The 18767-nt window shown below is 43.3% G+C and overlaps 1 protein-coding gene across 2 annotated transcripts; it reads right to left on the bottom strand.

The window, feature by feature from the left end:
- Positions 1–4837: 4837 nt before the first annotated feature.
- LOC112544638 (uncharacterized) lies at positions 4838–13854 on the bottom strand. Of its 2 annotated transcripts, XM_075900423.2 has the most exons (6): positions 13683–13854; positions 13413–13535; positions 12198–12225; positions 11555–11737; positions 8120–8623; positions 4838–6333 (listed from the first exon to the last, which is right to left on the bottom strand). In XM_075900423.2, the coding sequence occupies exons 4-6, from the start codon at positions 11684–11686 to the stop codon at positions 6013–6015; spliced, it is 957 nt and encodes a 318-aa protein (XP_075756538.2). In that variant the 5' UTR covers positions 11687–11737; positions 12198–12225; positions 13413–13535; positions 13683–13854; the 3' UTR covers positions 4838–6012. The 2 variants fall into 2 exon arrangements, with proteins under 2 accessions (XP_075756538.2, XP_025036985.3); XM_025181200.3 differs by lacking the exon at positions 12198–12225 and having other exon boundaries at positions 13683–13853.
- Positions 13855–18767: the final 4913 nt, after the last annotated feature.

Genomic DNA, 18767 nt, shown 5'->3' on the forward strand with positions numbered 1-18767 from the left:
TAAGGCCACATCTACATCATTGGGAAGATCGACACTGCGGTGATCGATCTTCTGGCATTTGATTTAGTGGGTCTAGTAGGGACATGCTAAATGGAACACTGGAGACACCCTCATCGACACCGATATTCCTTGCAACAGTAGTGTTTCTCCCGTCGACCTCTCACAGTGAGCACGGCATCCTAGCTTGGCTTAACATCCTGTGGCAGAGCTCCGGTCATACCCCCTGGCTCCTGCACTTCCTAGTGGATTTTTGATATGCCTCAGAGGCTCGCGGTGACCCTCCCACTGCCTCTTGCTTCTCTTAGAGGCAAAGGCTCCCCACTTAATGAGCCATTTTCATCATAGGAAAGTCACTAGCTTGAGGGGGAAAATCTTTCCACGGTCCAAAAGTTCCCTCTTTCCCCAGTGGTGGCCCACCAGGTGCGGGAAGGGTTGGGGGGAATCTAGTCCTGCACACTTACTCAGGGTTCCAGCCGAGGGCCATAGGTAGTGGCCACTAATGGGGCTCCTGCCCTAATCCCCACAGAATAGTAGCCTCTCCCTAGGCCACTTCCCCAACCACTCCCACGGTACCTTCTCCTGGCCCACAGGGTGAGAACTTCTCCCAGTTGTAACTTTCAGTTCTCCTCCACCTTGTACTTCCTCCTCTCCAGTCCGTCACTCCTCTCCTTCCCCCCTCCTTACCCGAGGGGAAATCTTTTATAGTGGACCAGCAGGCCCTAATTGACTGCAGGTGTCCCATTAGTCTGCTGGTGCAGGCCAGCTCTTAATGAGTCCCAGGTGCCTGCCAGTCTTAATTGCTTGGCAGCAGTCTCTGACAGCCTATGTTGGGAACAGGAACCTGCTCACCCAACTCTCCATGTACCTGCCCTCCACCAAACTACTGCAGCCTGCTGCCTTTGGTCTGCCACAGTATGTTGACTCCAGCAACATTATTTACGTAGCAGGAATTGCATATCTTAGGTGGACCTTCCCCCATAGTGTAGACCTGCTCTAACAGTAACTACACAAGCTAGCACACTGGTTTAGAAGACCACAGCTTAGATGTTTTGCTTCCTTATTGTTCATGTGTAACTTTTCCCTCTGATTCTCAGTAAAGACCCAGATTCTGTACAGTACACAAGCACATCCCTGAACCTACCTCCATTCAGCAAAGCCCTGGAGCACATGCTGAACGTGGGCTCGATCAAGCTGGGGAAACTGAAGAACAAAAAATATGAAATGGGAATAGCTGGCTCAGCCGGACAGTTCTTTATTACATCATTCTACCAGTGAGTTTACTCAGCCCAGGTGTCCATTCCAATATCCATAAAAACAAACAACATATTCAAATTGCATAATCCATGTAAAAACTCATGACCCGCTGAAATGGACTCGATGCTAAAACTTCAATCTGAGCATTTGCTGGGCCACTTCAAGGGCTTTTCTATCATTCACCGTAAGTAAAATTCTGAATGAAAGCCAAGTCACTTCATATTCATGAATCCTTCCTCTTTCCCTATATTACTGTGTCGAAGAGAAACCTGCTTAAGCCTCTTTATTTAATGCTGAGTTCTGTTCCTCTGTGATAAGTGCTACTTGCCAAGAGCTTAGTTTCTAATGGAGTTCAAAGTAAAGTTATTGTCATAGACATCAACATAATCAGAATTTCAGGGAGGGGAGAGAGCTTCACTAATCGTGGTCCCAGGGCAGTGCTTGCTGCCATCACAGTTAAATAGGTCTATTAAGTGAGCTAACTTACTTCCTTGAATAAAGTTTGATGGAGTTCAGTTTTATATAGAATGTACATTTCTGAATTCTCAGTTTCAGCTGCTGTGGAAATCTGGGGCCTGAGCCAAATCTCACTGAAATCAATGGGAGACTTTTTACTGACATCCGTGTACTTTCAATCAAGCCCCAAAAGCCCAGAACGTTGTTCTAGAGAAAAACTCTCTGAATCTCATTCTTAAACAGTGTTCACTGAAGTCAATGGGAGCCTGTCCATTGACTTCAATATGTATTGGCTCAGGGCCGACTTTTCTTCTGGGAAGTATGTAGATTAGCACAAATTGTGATAGTGTCTCTTCCTCCCTCCTAAATGGAAGCCTAACCCGAGTTATTGAGAGAGAAGAAGCAGCGCTACAGTAAATCCCTAACGATGCAGTAATGTTCATCACTGGTTTCGGTATAAAAGGGTGTGTTTTGTTCAGGCTTGTTTGGCTTGTTTTAAGAATTAACTTTGTGGATCCATGAGATTAAAGCTTAAATGCGATCAATTAAAATGACACGATGTGCATCAAAGCAATTATTGCTTCTTTTGCAAAATCTAAAGGACCAGTTAATAGTGAACTATGGAGGGCTTAGAGTAATGATTATGGATTTTTTCCAGTAAAAAGATGAAGGAAAGTATTACCACTATTCTCGGCTGACGTGAAATGTTTCTCATTCCCAGGTGAACAGGACACTTCCAACAATAAGACGCTTCATGATGCCCTCTCAAATTTAGAAATCCGATATACGGAACACTTTGAAGAAAGTAATTTTGCTGGCTGTGTAAAGAATATTAACTAAATGGAAAAGCAATATAATAATATATGCCTTAGAGACTGTAAAACAAATGAAAACTTCCAGCATTGGCATCTATCCTTTACCTTTTATCTCTCCACAAAGCTGTATGGAAAAATATATTAAAGTTATAAGTTTAGGTAGATGGGAATATGGGATACAACATTTATTTGGTGACTTTCTTTAAATTAGAGTTTTCTGATGCATAAAGGAGAGGCCTGTAATATACTAATCTCCCAAATCCTTGATTTCTCATATTCACTGTTCACATAAATCATACTGTGTAGCGAATGTAGAAAAGCTAAATTTGGACATACCTACTAGAAGGGAAGAGGGATTTGTTAAGATGATATTATGTAGTCTAAATTTATTTAATCTGCTGAATTTATTGCAATGAAAAAATTAATCTTAATATTTTTAGAACAAATTTTAAGTGTTATGCCTATTTGCAAGTCAGATTTCTCTCCATGTTGTGCCACTTTTGCTGGCATTTAGACAATCTCATGATATTTTCTACAGAACTCTCTCCTAGCAGCTAACTCATAGACTTCACTGTTTAAAGCAACAGAGACTATCTAATAGACCTTGGCTCAGTTCAACCAAAAAGCAAAAGAGTTTCAACCTCCTGATTTATAAGGGTGAAAAAGACAAAAACTGGACAAGATGACCGAAGAATATCTGTAAACAAAAGCCTCAGTTATATGCAGTTAAAATGGAAATGAATAAAAAACAGATTGACAATCATCTATCGCTGTCAACAAACTACTCCACTGAAAGGCCAGTGAACATGTGCTGTAGATGTTCCTCATGGAGAAAGCTCGGCATCTGAATTTGATTCACTTATATGGCAGGGAACCCTCATCTTCCCCATTAGGGCAATGTAAATCAAAGGATTTTGGCCCCTTTGAATGGCTCAGAGGCACATAGTAGCCAGTCATCTTGAACAGAACTTTAATTTAACCCTTGTGCCCTTCCCCTCATAATAGCAAGAAAGAGGACCAATACCTAAGTCCAACCTAAAATGACTCATTTCTTACTAAAAATGTTCCTGACTCTGGAGTAAGGAGGAAATGTTACCAACCTACCAGGTAATGTAGGAGCTTCTGCATGCTCTGTTTCATGCTCACAGAATGAACAGTAGGAAACCTCAAGATTACTGCACATCTGGATACATAAAACCTAAACGGGAAGATGTGCCTCTCTTCTCTGATCATCAGAAGAAAATAAACTACAGCACCTGCTCTGACACAATGAGTTGCCCAACTATGATGGAGGCTCCTAGGCTCTATGGTAATATAAATAATACTAATCATTTGGTTCGTTAAACTCCAGCTATTTCGAGAGTTATTTGTGGATCTCAGTACTAATGAGGTGATCTTTGGGAGGGTAAAAGCTTGAAAGATGTGTTCAATGGCTGGAAGAAACACAAACCTATGTTAAAAACAAAGGCGTTACTGGCATTGCAACAATGGAAAAAGACACAGTTCACCAGCTGTGTGAGGCGTTTAGAAGAGGTGATACATTTGGCAGTGAGGAAAACATGCTGCAACACTTCTAGACTTCTGATTGCAGAGAAATATGGACATATCTCATGTGGTCCGATCCTCATCTGATGTAAATCAATGAAGCTTCGTTGAAGTCAGTTGCTCTGAGTTTCTATTGTCTTGTTTGAGTTACCGTATATACTCGAGTATAAGTCGACCCGAATATAAGCCGAGGCACCTAATTTTACCCCAAAAAACTGGGGAAAAGTATTGCCCCGAGTATAAGCCTAGGGTAGGAAATAAGGCAGCCTAGGGTAGGAAATGAGTCGGGGCGAAAGCTGCTCCGGTGCCCCCGGTCTGCTGGAGACCGTCTCCAGCAGACCAGGGGCACCGGGCGGGTTCCCGCGCTTCTGAGGCTTTGCCAGAGCAAAGCCTCAGAGGCGCGGGGAACCTCCGCTGCTGCCGCTTCAATCTGGGAGCCTGTGGTCTGCTGGGGACCGTCCCCAGCAGACCACAGGCTCCCGGACTGAAGCCGCAGCCGCGGAGGGGGGGGGGGAGGGTCCCGCGCCTCTGCGGCTTTGCCCGCCTCAGTTCGAGATGCTGACTCGAGTATAAGCCGAGGGGGGCATTTTTCAGCACAAAAACTGTGCTGAAAAACTCGGCTTATACTCGAGTATATACGGTACTTCACCAGAACCATCTCTGTCACTTCCAGGTTCACAGCTGATCATAGATATCTCATCTTACATGTACTAGGGTACTCAAGAATTATTTTGTGGCAGACTAAGCAAGTGAACAAGGCTACAAAGCTGATTGACATATGTTCAGATTAGATTTTATTTACAAAAAATGTAGTGTGGAATGCTTTCTACAGTGTGTGGCTTCAGTGAAAGAGAACCTAACGTTACAGATGCTGTTGATACAAGGAGAGACTCTTAGTGGCAGACAGGAAAAGTCTATTTAACTGTCATTACTGGCAACAATGTTTGTTTTTCCTTTAGTGCAAGTGAAAGCCTCCATGTATCCTGTGTGAAAAGGTTACACTTTCCACGTCACCATCTCCAGGGGTCCCAGGTCTTATTTCTCTTCTTCTGGCATTGACAATTATCACAAACTCCTCTACTGCTGCTCACGTCACTTATGAAATTGACAGGCTGAATGTTAAGTTTCTTGACTGACCATCAACCACATCACACCCACAACATGCCACATCTCCACTGGGTCTGGAAAGGGGAAAGCTCAAGTGGAATATGGACAACAGCCACTCCTTGGGCAGGGATACTAAACACATTAAGGGCACATCACAATGAAAGGGGTAGATCACTACACTGATGAAAGATGAAACAGTGTCTTCCAAGTGGGCTGTTGACCGACTTGACCAATCCAAGGTGCTATTGGTGGATTCATCTCTTCTTTTGTAATCAGAGATTCTCAAGAGGCTTGGTTCTGTGCCCACTTCATCATTCATCTCCCTTGATACTGAGTTGCCCCTTTTCCTTTGGAAATATCTTTCCACTCTGCTTTCCAAGGACTGAGTGCTCGACAGAAGGTGAGGACCTCTGTCTCAAATAGTGGTAGCAATGAAGATTTGTTCCAATCGGTGGGTTCACAGGTCTACGATTCAAAACTTGACCCACACCTGACCTCAGATTTTCTTCTCAGAAGTCTGAAGTTCTGATGTGATCTTCAGTTATTTTGGGATTAGCAGCAGAGAGAGCAGAACTTTAACCTCCATATTTCCTAGTTCTGGATCAAATTCCTCTGATTTCTCAAAATGTAGGCCTGGTTAGTTACAATTTCACTCCCTCTGCTTCCTCTACAGATCTTTAAAAATAATAGTTTTTCATGTATAGTTTTTTTTGGGGGTATTAATGTTGGTTTTCATTGGGCTGGCATTGTCAGAACTTTTAAGAACATCCCCTGGGACTTCTGCCCTGAATTGGATCACTTGCTGCTGATAGTGGCAGGCATTTGTCTTTTGTTTTCAGCACACTGCACAGCTACCACTGAAATACCACCTGCTTTTTTCTGCTGTTTCAGAGCTAACACCAGCCTGAGCATCAGTGCTGATAGAGTAGCCGTCCTGTGGGGCTGGGCTGAAAAGGAGCTCTCCATATGTTCTGTAATATGGAAAGTAGCCAGTGGAAGAAAAAGGTTGATTCCGCATCAATAGTCCATTGAGCAGCGAGATCTCAGAAGCACAGTGTCCAACAATGCTGTCAGTTAATAGACAGGAGCCAGAGGACTCAACACCAGGCATGGAAAAGATTCCTTCCTTCTCTGTCTCATAACTTTGTGAGATGCTCTGAAAAAAGCAAACATGATCAAGATCTAAGGTCTGAAATTATGCAACAGGAATGGGAATTTTGGGGTGATTTCATCCTTGGCATTGTGCCTGCTTACATTGAGGGAAAATTTGGTCCATTATCTATAGCTAGCAAATAAAGGTCCCTAAGGATATTTGTGTGTCTCACAATGGAACTCTCAGGGCCTACACGGGAGGGGGGTGGGGAGGTTGAAGTTGGAGAAGTCCAACTGCATATACATCATTGGTAGGCAATCTGCCGCCCAAGGACCAAATGCAGCCCTTGAGGGTTCCGGATGCAGCCTGCCAGACATTTGGTTTACTATCCCAAACTCCTCTGGTTTCTGTCTGCAGAATGTTTTTCCTACCAGTATTACTGAAGTGACATGTACATAATGCAAGGGCACCTGAAGTGAGGTGGGTGCTGATGGCACACAACATTGTGAGAGCTGTGTGCTCCCTCTGCATCCAGTCAAAGCGCGGCTACGGCTCAGGCGGCACACCCCACAAATTCTGGGTAGGCAAGTGCAGTTAGCAAAACTACCCTGTCCCGGGAGCCAGTCTTGGTTCTGACAATCCGGCAGCCCACAGAAAGGAAGGAGGGCCTCTCCCTAGCCTCGGTTGCCCCTCACTGATGTACATCCAGAGATCTGTGAGAAAATGCTGCCTTCCAAGAGACAGCCAGTGGGGGGAGCGCCACAAGACACTGCGCTGCCGCTGTTCTTATCATTTGCGGGGGGACAGGCCACATGAGAGCTGTTGTCCCCGGCTCTTCCCCTAATGGATTGCTACTTCCACCCGCGTCCTCGCAGAGCCCCGTTCACTAATGTGCTGGCACTGAAGGCATCTCTCTCTAGAAATGTTTCTCTGTGTTCAGCTGCTGGAGGGAAGCATTAGCCTGAAACATTCTGGGATTGATTGTGCTTAATCCTGAAGACGGATGCAAGTAGGGGACGGGGCACAAGATGCCATCCACATTTGCAAGTACTGGGACTCAGGGGGCAACAACACTGAGCAAGCCACTGGTGCAAAGCAAGATTCACTAGAGGCCATGCAGAAACATGGCCTCAACCTGGCACTTCCTGGGTCTAGTGACCTCATAGTATGTATGTGTTGGAGGGTGTCTTCTGTGCATAGTTCTGGGTCCACATAGGTGCTGGGGGAGACTGATGATTGTGGCTGGGCCCCATTTTATTCCTTTCTCCCCAGGGCAGCAGTCCCTCCTTTATTTGCTTCCACTCCTCCCTGCAGGATTCACCTCAGCTTTGCTCCATACCTGCCCCTCTTACCTCTCCTGCCTCATGCCCCTACCCTTCCCTTTTCTTTCCATTCACCTTATCCTGCCCCTGCCGATGTAAAGCCACCCAGCAAAGGTGTGGAACTAACGTGCCATTTGCCACCATCACATCGTTCATTCTACTTGTGTGGTTTCCCTGCCTCCCCCCAGACCTTGGCTCTGTCATATCTAAGCAGATGGTTACCTCTTCTGAGACTGTCGATTGCTTTGGGACACTGTTCTTCGTTGGCCCTTCGGTACTACTGTAATGAACACGATGAATAATAAAACAACATGACTGGTCCTTTGCAAAGGAGACATGTCCTGCACCCCTGTTGTGAGGTGGCATGGCAGCTGGTTTCCCCCGGCACACCTGAAGCCATTGTGCCTGCCTTACCAGCAATAGTTCAAAAATACACCCTCTGCACCCTTCCCTACTTCAACCATGACTTACGGCTCGGCTCCTGTGCTACTGAAGTCAACAGGAGCACAATTGCACTTGCAACTTACTTCATCACTGCGACCAACGGCAACCTCACAGATGCTTCCTCTTTCATTACTCCTGGGGTTAGCCTCTTTTCCCTCTGTAGGCATGCTTAAGCCATCATTTAAAACTGGACGACCAAAGTGCTCCTCATACGACCTATAATACGGAAAATAACCAGTGGAAATAACTACGTGGCTTGGGTTCTCATCTTCTCGTATTGTGTTAGCTTTGCAGCCGCTGCCTCTGTCTCTTTTTTCTCCTCCTATGTCACTGTCTTCCATTTCTGCTTTAACACGTAGAGTGTCCAATGAAACTGGGTTGATAAAAAATTCCTCATATGTTCTGTAATAGGGCAAATAATGAGGCGAGGAAATCAAGTTGCTTGGGATTGGCAGTTCATTGAAAAGCGAGAGTTCACTGTCAAAGACCTCAATGTCGTCCTCAATTAATAGCAGAAAGGAGTTGGAGGCTTCTGAGCGGTAAAATGGCAATATGGTTTCAAGGTTCCCCTCCAAACTTTTCACCAACTGGAAGAAACATAGGCATGATCAATGCACTGAAAGGTTTGTAAGCACGAGTGAGACCTTCTTAATTACCAAGGGTGACATCTACCCTCTAAAGCAGTGGTTCTCAATGTGTGGCCGATGGACCACTAGCCATCTGTGACTGTCTTGCAGGTGGGTCATGGGGCTCTGGCCCTTCCTTCCCGCAGTGGGGATCCTGGCCATGCACGGCAGCCCTGCATGCCTCCCCTTGTGAGGCTGGCTTCCTCCTGCGGGGAAGGGGAAGCCCCAAGTCTCGCAGGCCATATCCAACTCACCGGGGGAGGAAGTGGCTCTACACTTTGCTGCTCCCCTTTTCCACAGCTGGGGAAACAGCAGCGTAGGAAACTACTCACCTGGAGGCTTTCCCCTCTCCTCCCATTGGTTGCCCCCACCTGCACCCTGCCTCCCAGCCAGACCCTGCACTCCCATTCCTTCCTGCGCCCATTTTGTCATCATGGGTGGTAGTCCAGTGGTCTGCAGAAAGATTTGTATTGAGCAGAGTGGGCCACAGGCCAAAAAGTTTGAGAACCACTGTTCTATAGCTATCATCCATACTTATTGATGAATGGCCTAATTCATTATAGGTCATATATAAAGATATAGACCAAATCCTTAGAGTGGCATAGCTCTCCCTGGAGTCAATGGGATTTCAGGATGTGTCTGAGTATCTGACAGCTGGATTATCTGCTTTGAATGCTCATACCTATGCATCACAGAAAGCATGAGATTGTCAATTAGGGATGAGAGGAAAGACTTCCATCAAAACTGCTGTTGGTGCCATTAAACTTTTTGCAATGTGTTTGCTTTCCAGGGAGGTGTTGATAGTTTATGGAAAAAACCAAATCCTTAAAAAAATATTTTGTCCAAAACCCATCGTATAGTAAGCTTTCAATATTTCATGAAAAAGCGAAAATTTTCCATGGAAAATGGATGAAAATGGACAAAAATGATTTTTGTTAAAATTTTCTGAAGGAACAAAGCTATGTTTTCCCATCAGCTCTACTGCCAAACCATCCAACCCTGAGATTTTAGGTGTATCAATGTTATTATTATTTCATAAGCACCGGTCACGTGCTTAGCATTCCACCATCTACCCAACAAGACTGGCTGTGACATAAAGGATCTCAACACACAGACCAGGCAAGGTGTTCTGGGAAAGCAAGAGGAGGTTGTAATGTTGACAACTAACCAGCTCTGGTCACGATCTCCAAGGAGTGTTAAGTCACTCTGTTTGGACAACAAAGACATGTTAATGGGGCTATCAGACACGAGCCTATTTACTTGCATTGGTACAAATCAAGAAAGGATGCTAACTGTATTTGTCTGAATTCTCCCTATACTCTGTTTAATGTACACTAATGTAACCTGTACTTATCTTTACCTTAGATATGCAACTATACTGGAATGTCATTAGGTCATAGAATCATAGAATCCTAGGGATGGAAGAGACCTCAAGAATCCAGCTCCCTGCCCAAAAAAGAATCAATCCCAACTAAGTCATCCCAGCCAGGGGTTTGTCAACTAAATGTACTAATTATGAGCTCGTCTACTGTCACTGGGTGTATGTGTGTGAAAATGATAGCTCTCCCAATCAGTATAAGTGACATTGACATAATGCTAAGTCTGTGGGAGGTGTTCTTCTGATGATATAGCTTCCACCTCTCTCAGAAGTGGAGCAATTATGACGAGGGGAGAGCATGACAGTGCAGACATGCCTTGTGTTTCTGTAATGAAATGGCCCACCAACAAGAATCAAAGCCTTAGAACTCTGAGTGGGTAGTTTGTTGACTTCAAAGCATGAGTCATCATTATATAGGACAATAGAAGTGCCGCAAACTTTTAGTCATGAAAGGGCTTGATAAACTGTTTTCAACTGTAAATGCTGGACCTTAGAAATGATCCTGCTGTCTCTGATATTTCTAGATGCTATTGGGGGCTTTCTAGCTATCAGACCAATTTCCCCAAATCCACTTTGGGAATCCCTGAAGAATCTACAAGAATATTCTACAAGACCATCAGATTACTACACCTCTACTAATATTTGGACTATGTCAGCTGATCCAGCTGAAATGTATTTTATCTGCTTGTATCTTTTAATAACTCTCATCTCTTTTCATGAGTATTAAACCTTTAGTTAGTTTACAAAGAACTGGCTAACAGTGTTGTTTTTTGGGAAAGATTGCAAGCATCTTATGATAATAGGGTAAGTGACTTGTTCTTCAGGATTGAAAGAACCCAGTGTATGTGATTTGGGGGTTTAATAACCTTTTATCACTTGATCCAGTTTGTCTGGGTGATAAAGAGAAGCTAGAGGGCTTAAGGGGGCTGTTTGTGACTCCATGATTAAACTAGTGTAATGTTCCATGATTACACTTTTGTTGCTGGCTTGTTGAAATCTAATAACAGAACATATACCAGTCTGGGGTGTATGCCCTGGTTTCCAACAATATGACCTATGTTTGGCACTCTTAGCTGTGAACCACTCTGGGCAGTGAAGAAGAGGTAACATTTTGAACTGACACATTTTTTAAAGGGACATGGGTGTTTCCTGGCCCTTATGAAAGAAAGAAGTATTTAAAAGAGATCTGAATGAGGGTAGGGTCGGAGTTAGCTTGTTGGGATTTGGAGAGTCATTCTGTGCTCATGGAATAAAATAACTAATGGGGAATAGGAGAAGGAAGCAACATTGGCTGCTGAAGGTGGTATCGAAGGCAGAGAAGAAAGGTAAACTGGACATGGTTGAGAACCAAAAAGGCTGAAATTGAGTGGGACCTTGTATGTGAAACTTGACAGAAGGAGGGACAGTAGAGTGATGCAGTCTGATTGCTGGGTGAAGAACAGTGTTCTAACTGCTGTCTGCTGGATGGGCTGAAGGGGAGTCACACTTCTAAAATATGAAGCAGGATATAGTACCTCATTTTTTCTGGACCATTCCCCTGTCCTCTCTGCAGTGTTCCATGGTAAGAGCCCATTTTTTTCTTGCCCACCATCAGAAAAAGCTTGTTTTTTCAGTAGTATGTAATTTGCCTGCCTGGCTTTGTTCATACCCTGGCCTAGTTCTCCTTCCAACTCCTCCTCCTCTTCTCTTTCCAGTGGCTGTAGAGTGGAAACAAGAAGATCAGTGAAGGGCACAGAGTGTGAACCATTCCATATGAGACTATGGATTTGGACAGAGGGCCTGACTTGCATAAATACACATGGACACTTGCACACTGAGATGTGCAAATCATTGTCTGCTTGACTTATAGGCACAATTACCACGACTGCATGCACATCTCTGTTGTTTGGGCTTGACAATGACTACTTTGTTGTGTAATTGTGCGTGTGAGTATACAGATGAACAGCATGTGCAGCTGCAATAATTTCATTTGGGAATTCAGCATGCAACTGGACACGCCTTTCTGCATTTTGAAAGCCAGGCCCTGATTTGTCCCAAACCATATTTTATTGACTAATTGGGCTATTCTAGAGACATCTCAGATCTGACAGCTTCCAAAAATACATGAACTAGAATCTTATCATGGGGGCGTGGGGGAGAGAGAGGAATGATACATACCCTTTATATGAAGTAGGTGAAGGGGAAACTGATAAAGAAACAAAAGTAAAAATCACCAATATTAAATTGACAGGGGTTTTTAAGATAAACAAAATACTAACAGATTTGAAAGGCAAGGACAGCTACCATTTTCAGCTTCTCCCCGGGTTGCTTTAAACTTTTCTGCCTACTTAAGGAACTGGCTTTGGAGTCCTCAAACTGCACCCCATTCAGCTTTTTAATTAAGTTGAAATTCCATATCAGTGCATCTGTTTCTCTAGCACTGATTAGTAGTGCAAGATAAGAAACTTGATGTTTCCCCCTTAGGGTACATCTAGACTGTGGGTTTTTTTTTTTTTTGCAGAAGAGTAGACGTGCTCTTTCGGAAGCCCTGATTTCCTCGTTCCACAAGGAAGAAGGGTTCCTCCAAAAGAGGGTTTTTTTCTGAAATTTGGCCCATTGTAGACAGGCCAAATTTCAGAAAAACATCTTCCAAAAAAGCTATTGGAAAAAGGGTACTCAAATTGCAGAGCACAATGTCTGTACCTTTTTCCGATAGAGCCCCGCAGTCTAGACGTACCTCCAATGATTGGACATTTGAGAGGCAATGGCAGATGAGTTTCACAAAGAAACCATCTCACTCCCAGATTAACTCCCAGTGTTTACAGTCCCTTAGATGGCTTTATACACGAGGGATGGGTTCAAGGGAGAGTGTTTATATCTGGTTCGGGTTATGTTTACATTTACATTTTAGGTTAGGATAAGGTGGGTTTGAGTTCAGATATCCCTTCCCCCTTATAGCACAAGCTAACTTTGTGAAGTTCCAGCCCCAAAATTATGTGAACTCTCACAAAAGACCAGACGGAGATTTCTAATGTACCAAATCACTAATTCCTGTGAGAGTTCTCCAAACTTTGGTATTTTGATAGTTGGGCTGAATCTGTGGGGGGAAAGGGGAAACAAAAAAACCAAGCAAACCCCTAGGATAAAAAGGCCTTTCTCAAATCCTGTTGGGAACTAAAACCATGGATTCAGGGACAAGAAGTGATGTGGACTTGATGCTACATTTTGGGCCCAACTCTAGTTTGCACCTCTACTTTCATTTGAAAAACAGACTAATTAGGTTCATCACTATTCTTTGAAGTTACCTAAGTCCAAGTTATCATATTACTATTATACATAGAAATAAACAGGAATATTTCATCACTAAAATCATTGCAAAGAATATTAATATACCTGCAGTCTTCATAAAAGTAGCTGGTAACTTTTTTTCCTCTTAGCTATGTTTGGTACACTGTTGTTTTCTTATAATTCTTCATTCATATCAGCTCTCAATGGGCTTTCTTCATTTATTTTTTCCTAATAAAAGATTACAGTTCAAGGCCTTCTGTAAGCATCTTCAGATCTTACAACTATTTTACGCATCAGGGCACAAACCCCACAATTATTTGACTGAGCTCTATCTGCTCAAGTGAGTCCCAGAACTGAAAAAAGGGAATATCTCACAAGTCAGAAGAAACCTCTGAACATCAAAATGCCTGGTTTTATTTTTTTGAGCCAGTCACTAATAATTATGTTTATAACCCCAACTTCCAGCCTATATCCATAAAGGGGAAATTAGTCAAGAGATCTTTATGGCCACATGCTCAGCTTTCCCTTGCTGCTGTGTTTATGCTCTAGCAAACACACAACCTTGGGAACTGGATGGTCATTCTGAGATGACATCACAGAGACAGTGTTCTCTCTCCATGATGAACACATAATAAAGAATCTGGGAGGATCCGTGTGCGCTTACCAGACTACCAAACTTGAATAATAAGAAGGCCCTTTGTGTATTCTCACCCCATGCCAGTACTGCTGCCTTAAAAAGGCCAAGAAATATCCACCCCACTCACTCACAGCCACCCACACAAACAGATGTTGAGTATTTTTTCTCCCTAACATTTTTCCACCCACAAAATCCAAAATGTCTGAAGAAAAGACTAGCCATGTGTACCACATCTGTCTATCTACTACATCTGTCTGTCTATTTATCTATAATTACCTATAATATCTGATATATATTAAGGGTGAGATTTTCAAACGCATCTATGGAAATCAGGTTTTTTTGTTTTTTGAAGGTCTCATCTTAAATTCCAATAAAAATAAAGCACCCACAGAACTTCGTAGACACTATTTATTAGTGGTGGGCACACAAAATGGAAGAAAGCTGGGACTGCCTTGTGCCATCCTATCCCTAAATGTATTTGCATCAATCATAACACAAGAATCAATGCTACAGGCAGAGATAAGATGAGAAAGATGTAAAACACATGATATAAAACAGGATGAATCCAGTGTCTGTATTTAAGAAAGTTTGCAAAAGTAGCGAGGAGTCCTGTGGCACCTTAGGGTATGTCTACACTACCCTCCTAGGTTGAACTAGGAGGGTAATGTAGGCATACCGCACTTGCAAATGAAGCCCGGGATTTGAATTTCCCAGGTTTCATTTGCATAAGCGGGGAGCCGCCATTTTTAAAATCCCGCTGGTTCGAACCCCGTGCAGCGCGGCTACACGGGGCACGAACTAGGTAGTTCAAACTATGCTTCCTAGTTACTCCTCCTGAACAGTCAGTAACGGATTTGAAAGCAGCCATCCTTCTACAAAAGAATTTCAAAAAACAGTTACAAAGGGAGACATCTGAACTGGAATTCACTGGCAAATTCAACTGTGTCCACTTAAATTGAATAAGAATTTCAACTGGTTAACACATTACAAAGGCAATTTTCCCTTTCTGGATAGTCACATTTCTAGAACAAATGCTATGAGAAATCCACTTCCTCCCTGACATGATTAACTTCAATAACACAAGCAACTTCTTCCTTATATACACCTGCTTCTGTAACTTCCACTCCAGTTCATCTGATGAAGTGGGTTTTATCCACAAAAGCTTATCTCCTAATAAATCTGTTAGTATCTGAGGGCATGTCTACACTACGGAGAAGATGGACCCTGTGGAGGTCAATCTTCTAGTGTTCAATTTAGCAGGTCTAGTGTAGACCCCCAAATCGAACACTGAGGGTAGCCCCCACTGGTGTACTCCTCATTCTGTGAGGCATAAGGGAAGCCGACAGGAGCAAGTGCTCCCATCAGCCTCCTGCAGTGTAGATGCTGCAGCAGATCAGCTTAAGGTAAGGTGAATCCAGTTATGCATTTTGCATAGCGGGGTGGTGTACCTTAAATTGACCTCCCTGGTCTAGTGTAAACCAGGCCTAAGGTGCCCCAGAACTTCTCATTGTTTTTTCAGATACAGACTAACACGGTTACCCATCCGAGACTTTAAAAGAAAGGATACAATTCAGAAAAAATATCAGAAAACTAGTGTTTTGAAAACTTTGGTTTATAAGAATAACTATGAACACTTTTTATTGTTATAAGACAGATAATATTCACTTTGGTTCATAAATAAAAAATATAAAAGCAAGCAAGGAAGTTTGAAAACATAACAAAAAGAGTTGTGCCACATAAGGAGATTTGATAGAAATGTAGCCGTGTTAGTCTGGGGTAGTTGAAGCAAAATGCAGGACAATGTAGCACTTTAAAGACTAACAAGATGGTTTATTAGATGATGAGCTTTCGTGGGCCAGACCCACTTCCTCAGATCAAATAGTGGAAGAAAGTAGTCACAACCATATATACCAAAGGATACAATTAAAAAAATGAACAAATATGAAAAGGACAAATCACATTGCAGAACAGAAGGGGGATGCGGGGGGGGGAGGGGAGAGGGAGGAAGGAAGGTAAGTGTCTGTGAATTGCTGATATTAAAGGTAGGGAGAGTGGGATGTTTGTGAGTTAATGGTATTACAGGTGATAATTGGGGAAACTGTCTTGGTAATGGGTGAGATAGTTCAAATTATTGTTAAGTCCTTGTTGGCAAGTGTCGAATTTAAAATTTTCATGTACAAAGTATACCTTTCTCAAGTCACTGCTTATTTTTTATTAAAATATCTGCTTGTTCATGTTTAAATATTTATTTGTCAAACATAATTAGATGGAACAACTCTTTGAACAATGAGTTAAAAAGAAACACTCAGAAATGCCTGAGCAACAGAGTAATACAGAAAACATTAGAAGCTCGCAAATAGTATTTGATCTCTTTATTGAAATTTGAGAGCATTAATATACAAACATGATTTTGAGTAGAATGTGATATTATTCCTCCTATTTATCATGCTGGATGCTGCCTTGAAAATGTATTTTATTATAATGGGATTTCTCAGCTGCATCAGTAAGATATTTAGACTGCTAATGAAGTGTTCAGGGCTGGAAAAAAAACCCTGCTTCGTTGAAATTCATTACCATGAAGATTTTGTGGGAGCTAATTGCTGTCAAGGCTGCTTATGCATATGGCTTAGTTTAATTTCACAAAATGACAGAGCTATTAGAAGTGGCAAGCAAACTAGAAAATTCATAAAGGGAAAGAAAAAAAACCCTTGTTCAGCTGTTATCATTTGCAATTCAGTACCATTTTCAGCTCTTTCTTGGGTCCTGTATCTCAGGAAAAGGCACTCCTTTATAGAAGAGGTATGTGAACTCTAATAAATAGCCTCAACATGGAAAAATGCCCAAACAGCTTAACAGAGTTTTCTCCGTTGAAATGGACTTATGTGGATTGCAAGCCATGGTTTGAGGTTTCCAGCCGATAATGTTTTAAAATAGAAATGTGACAGTGAACGGTATAGGAAAATAACAAATAGCTGAACGATGAGTAAGAAGACTGTTAAGTAGATGTTACTGAAGTTTAAAAGAGACTCTTTATGCTAGAGGTGCCGTGAGTCTAATTAAACTCTCTGCCTAGTTGCTCCCACAATCACAATCTGTCTGCTCTCCTGTTGATATGGCATCTTTCCTGTTTGCAGGCTTGACGAGGGGAAAGAACGGGATCCTGATTCCCTCCTACATTTCTGCATAGTTGTATAAGGGCCAGGCACTCTTTAGCCCACAATATGGCTATGTCTACACTCGCGGCTTCTTGCGCGAGTAATATGCAAATGAGGCTAAGCGTGGAATATCGCCGAGCCTCGTTTGCATACCTAATGAGCCACCATTTTTTTCAGAAGAGGCTCTTGCACAAGAAGGAGTGTCTACACTGCCCCTTCTTGCACAAGAAAAACCCTCTTGAGCAATGCCGTTACACCTATTACTTTTCAGGAAGAACGGCATTGCGCGAGAGGGTTTTTCTTGTGCAAGAAGGGGCAGTGTAGATGCTCCTTCTTGCGCAAGAGCCTCTTCTGAAAAAAAATGGTGGCTCATTAGGTATGCAAATGAGGCTCGGAGATATTCCACGCTTAGCCTCATTTGCATATTACTCATGCAAGAAGCCACTAGTGTAGACATAGCCTACATGTACATGCGCCATGCTCTCCTTGGGACCCTTTAGTGCTAGCTTTTGGGTGCTAGCATTAGCTGGAAGAATGACTTCACTTGTTTTTAAAGCACAGTAAACAGTGAAAAGCCCGGCTTTGTTTTGCAGAAGGCAGGCACTGGAGTTTGCAAGCCCAATTTAAGTTTGTGCACCCAGAAGATCATTGAAGGGATTCCTCCCAAAATAGTGATTCACTCATCCCTGCCTCACACTGAACACTCTGGGGCTATGTCTAGATTGCAAGCCTCTTTCGAAAGAGGCTTTTTCGAAAGATACTTTCAAAAAAGCCTCTTTCGAAAAAGAGCATCTAGACTGCAAGCAGAAATTTCGAAAAAGCAAGCCGCTTTTTCGAAAGAAAGCAGCGAGTGAGTCTGGATGCTCTCTTTCTAAAAAGCCCTGTTGGCATTCAAGAACGCCTTTTCTCGAAAGAGCACTTTCGAAAAAAGGCGTTCTTCCTCGTGAAATGAGGTTTACCTCCATCGAAAGAAAAGCCACGTTCTTTCGATTTAATTTCGAAAGAACGCTGCTGTAGTCTAGATGCAGGTGACGTTTTTTCGAAAAAAGGCTACTTTTTTCGAAAAACCCCCGGAGTCTGGACACAGCCTGGGTGTTTCAACGGCCAGTTTATCTGGGTTGTGACGTGCCAGTCTATTTTCCAAGGGCACCATCCTGATTATTGCAAATAGGTTGTAAAATCCATTGAAATTAGCCTGAGGTTCAAGATTAGTATGATATGATAGAGGACACAGCCAGCCAGTTTGCAGCACTTCGTGAGAGGTCCAGATTGCCATTCGGGCACTATGCAATGATCATGGAACAAGTGTCTAACCTACAGTGCCTGTCCGGACAGACAGAGTCACTGTTTGTTTCTGCTCTGCGACGGCTAGATTCACAAAGGAACGTGAGGTACACATGCCTTGCCCAGGGGCCCAATGAGGCTGTCGCCCCTGCGGAGGGTGTCTACAGGACTGGCCATGTGCTGCTGGCTCTAAAGGGGTGTTTAATTGCAGTGCAGGTGTTTGGGTTGGAGCTCAGGTTGGAGCCCACAGGGCCTGTGTGGTGGGAAGGTCCTAGTACTTGGGTTGCAGCCCTCAGCTGAACAGGAGCGGCCCTAGACGAGCTGCCGGCAACTGGCGCCCTAGGCAAAACACGCGATCGGTGCCCCCGTCTCCAAAGCCCTCAA

The sequence above is a fragment of the Pelodiscus sinensis genome, chromosome 16, assembly GCF_052426305.1.
Source record: "Pelodiscus sinensis isolate ZL-2025 chromosome 16, ASM5242630v1, whole genome shotgun sequence".
Classification (NCBI taxonomy): domain Eukaryota; kingdom Metazoa; phylum Chordata; order Testudines; family Trionychidae; genus Pelodiscus; species Pelodiscus sinensis.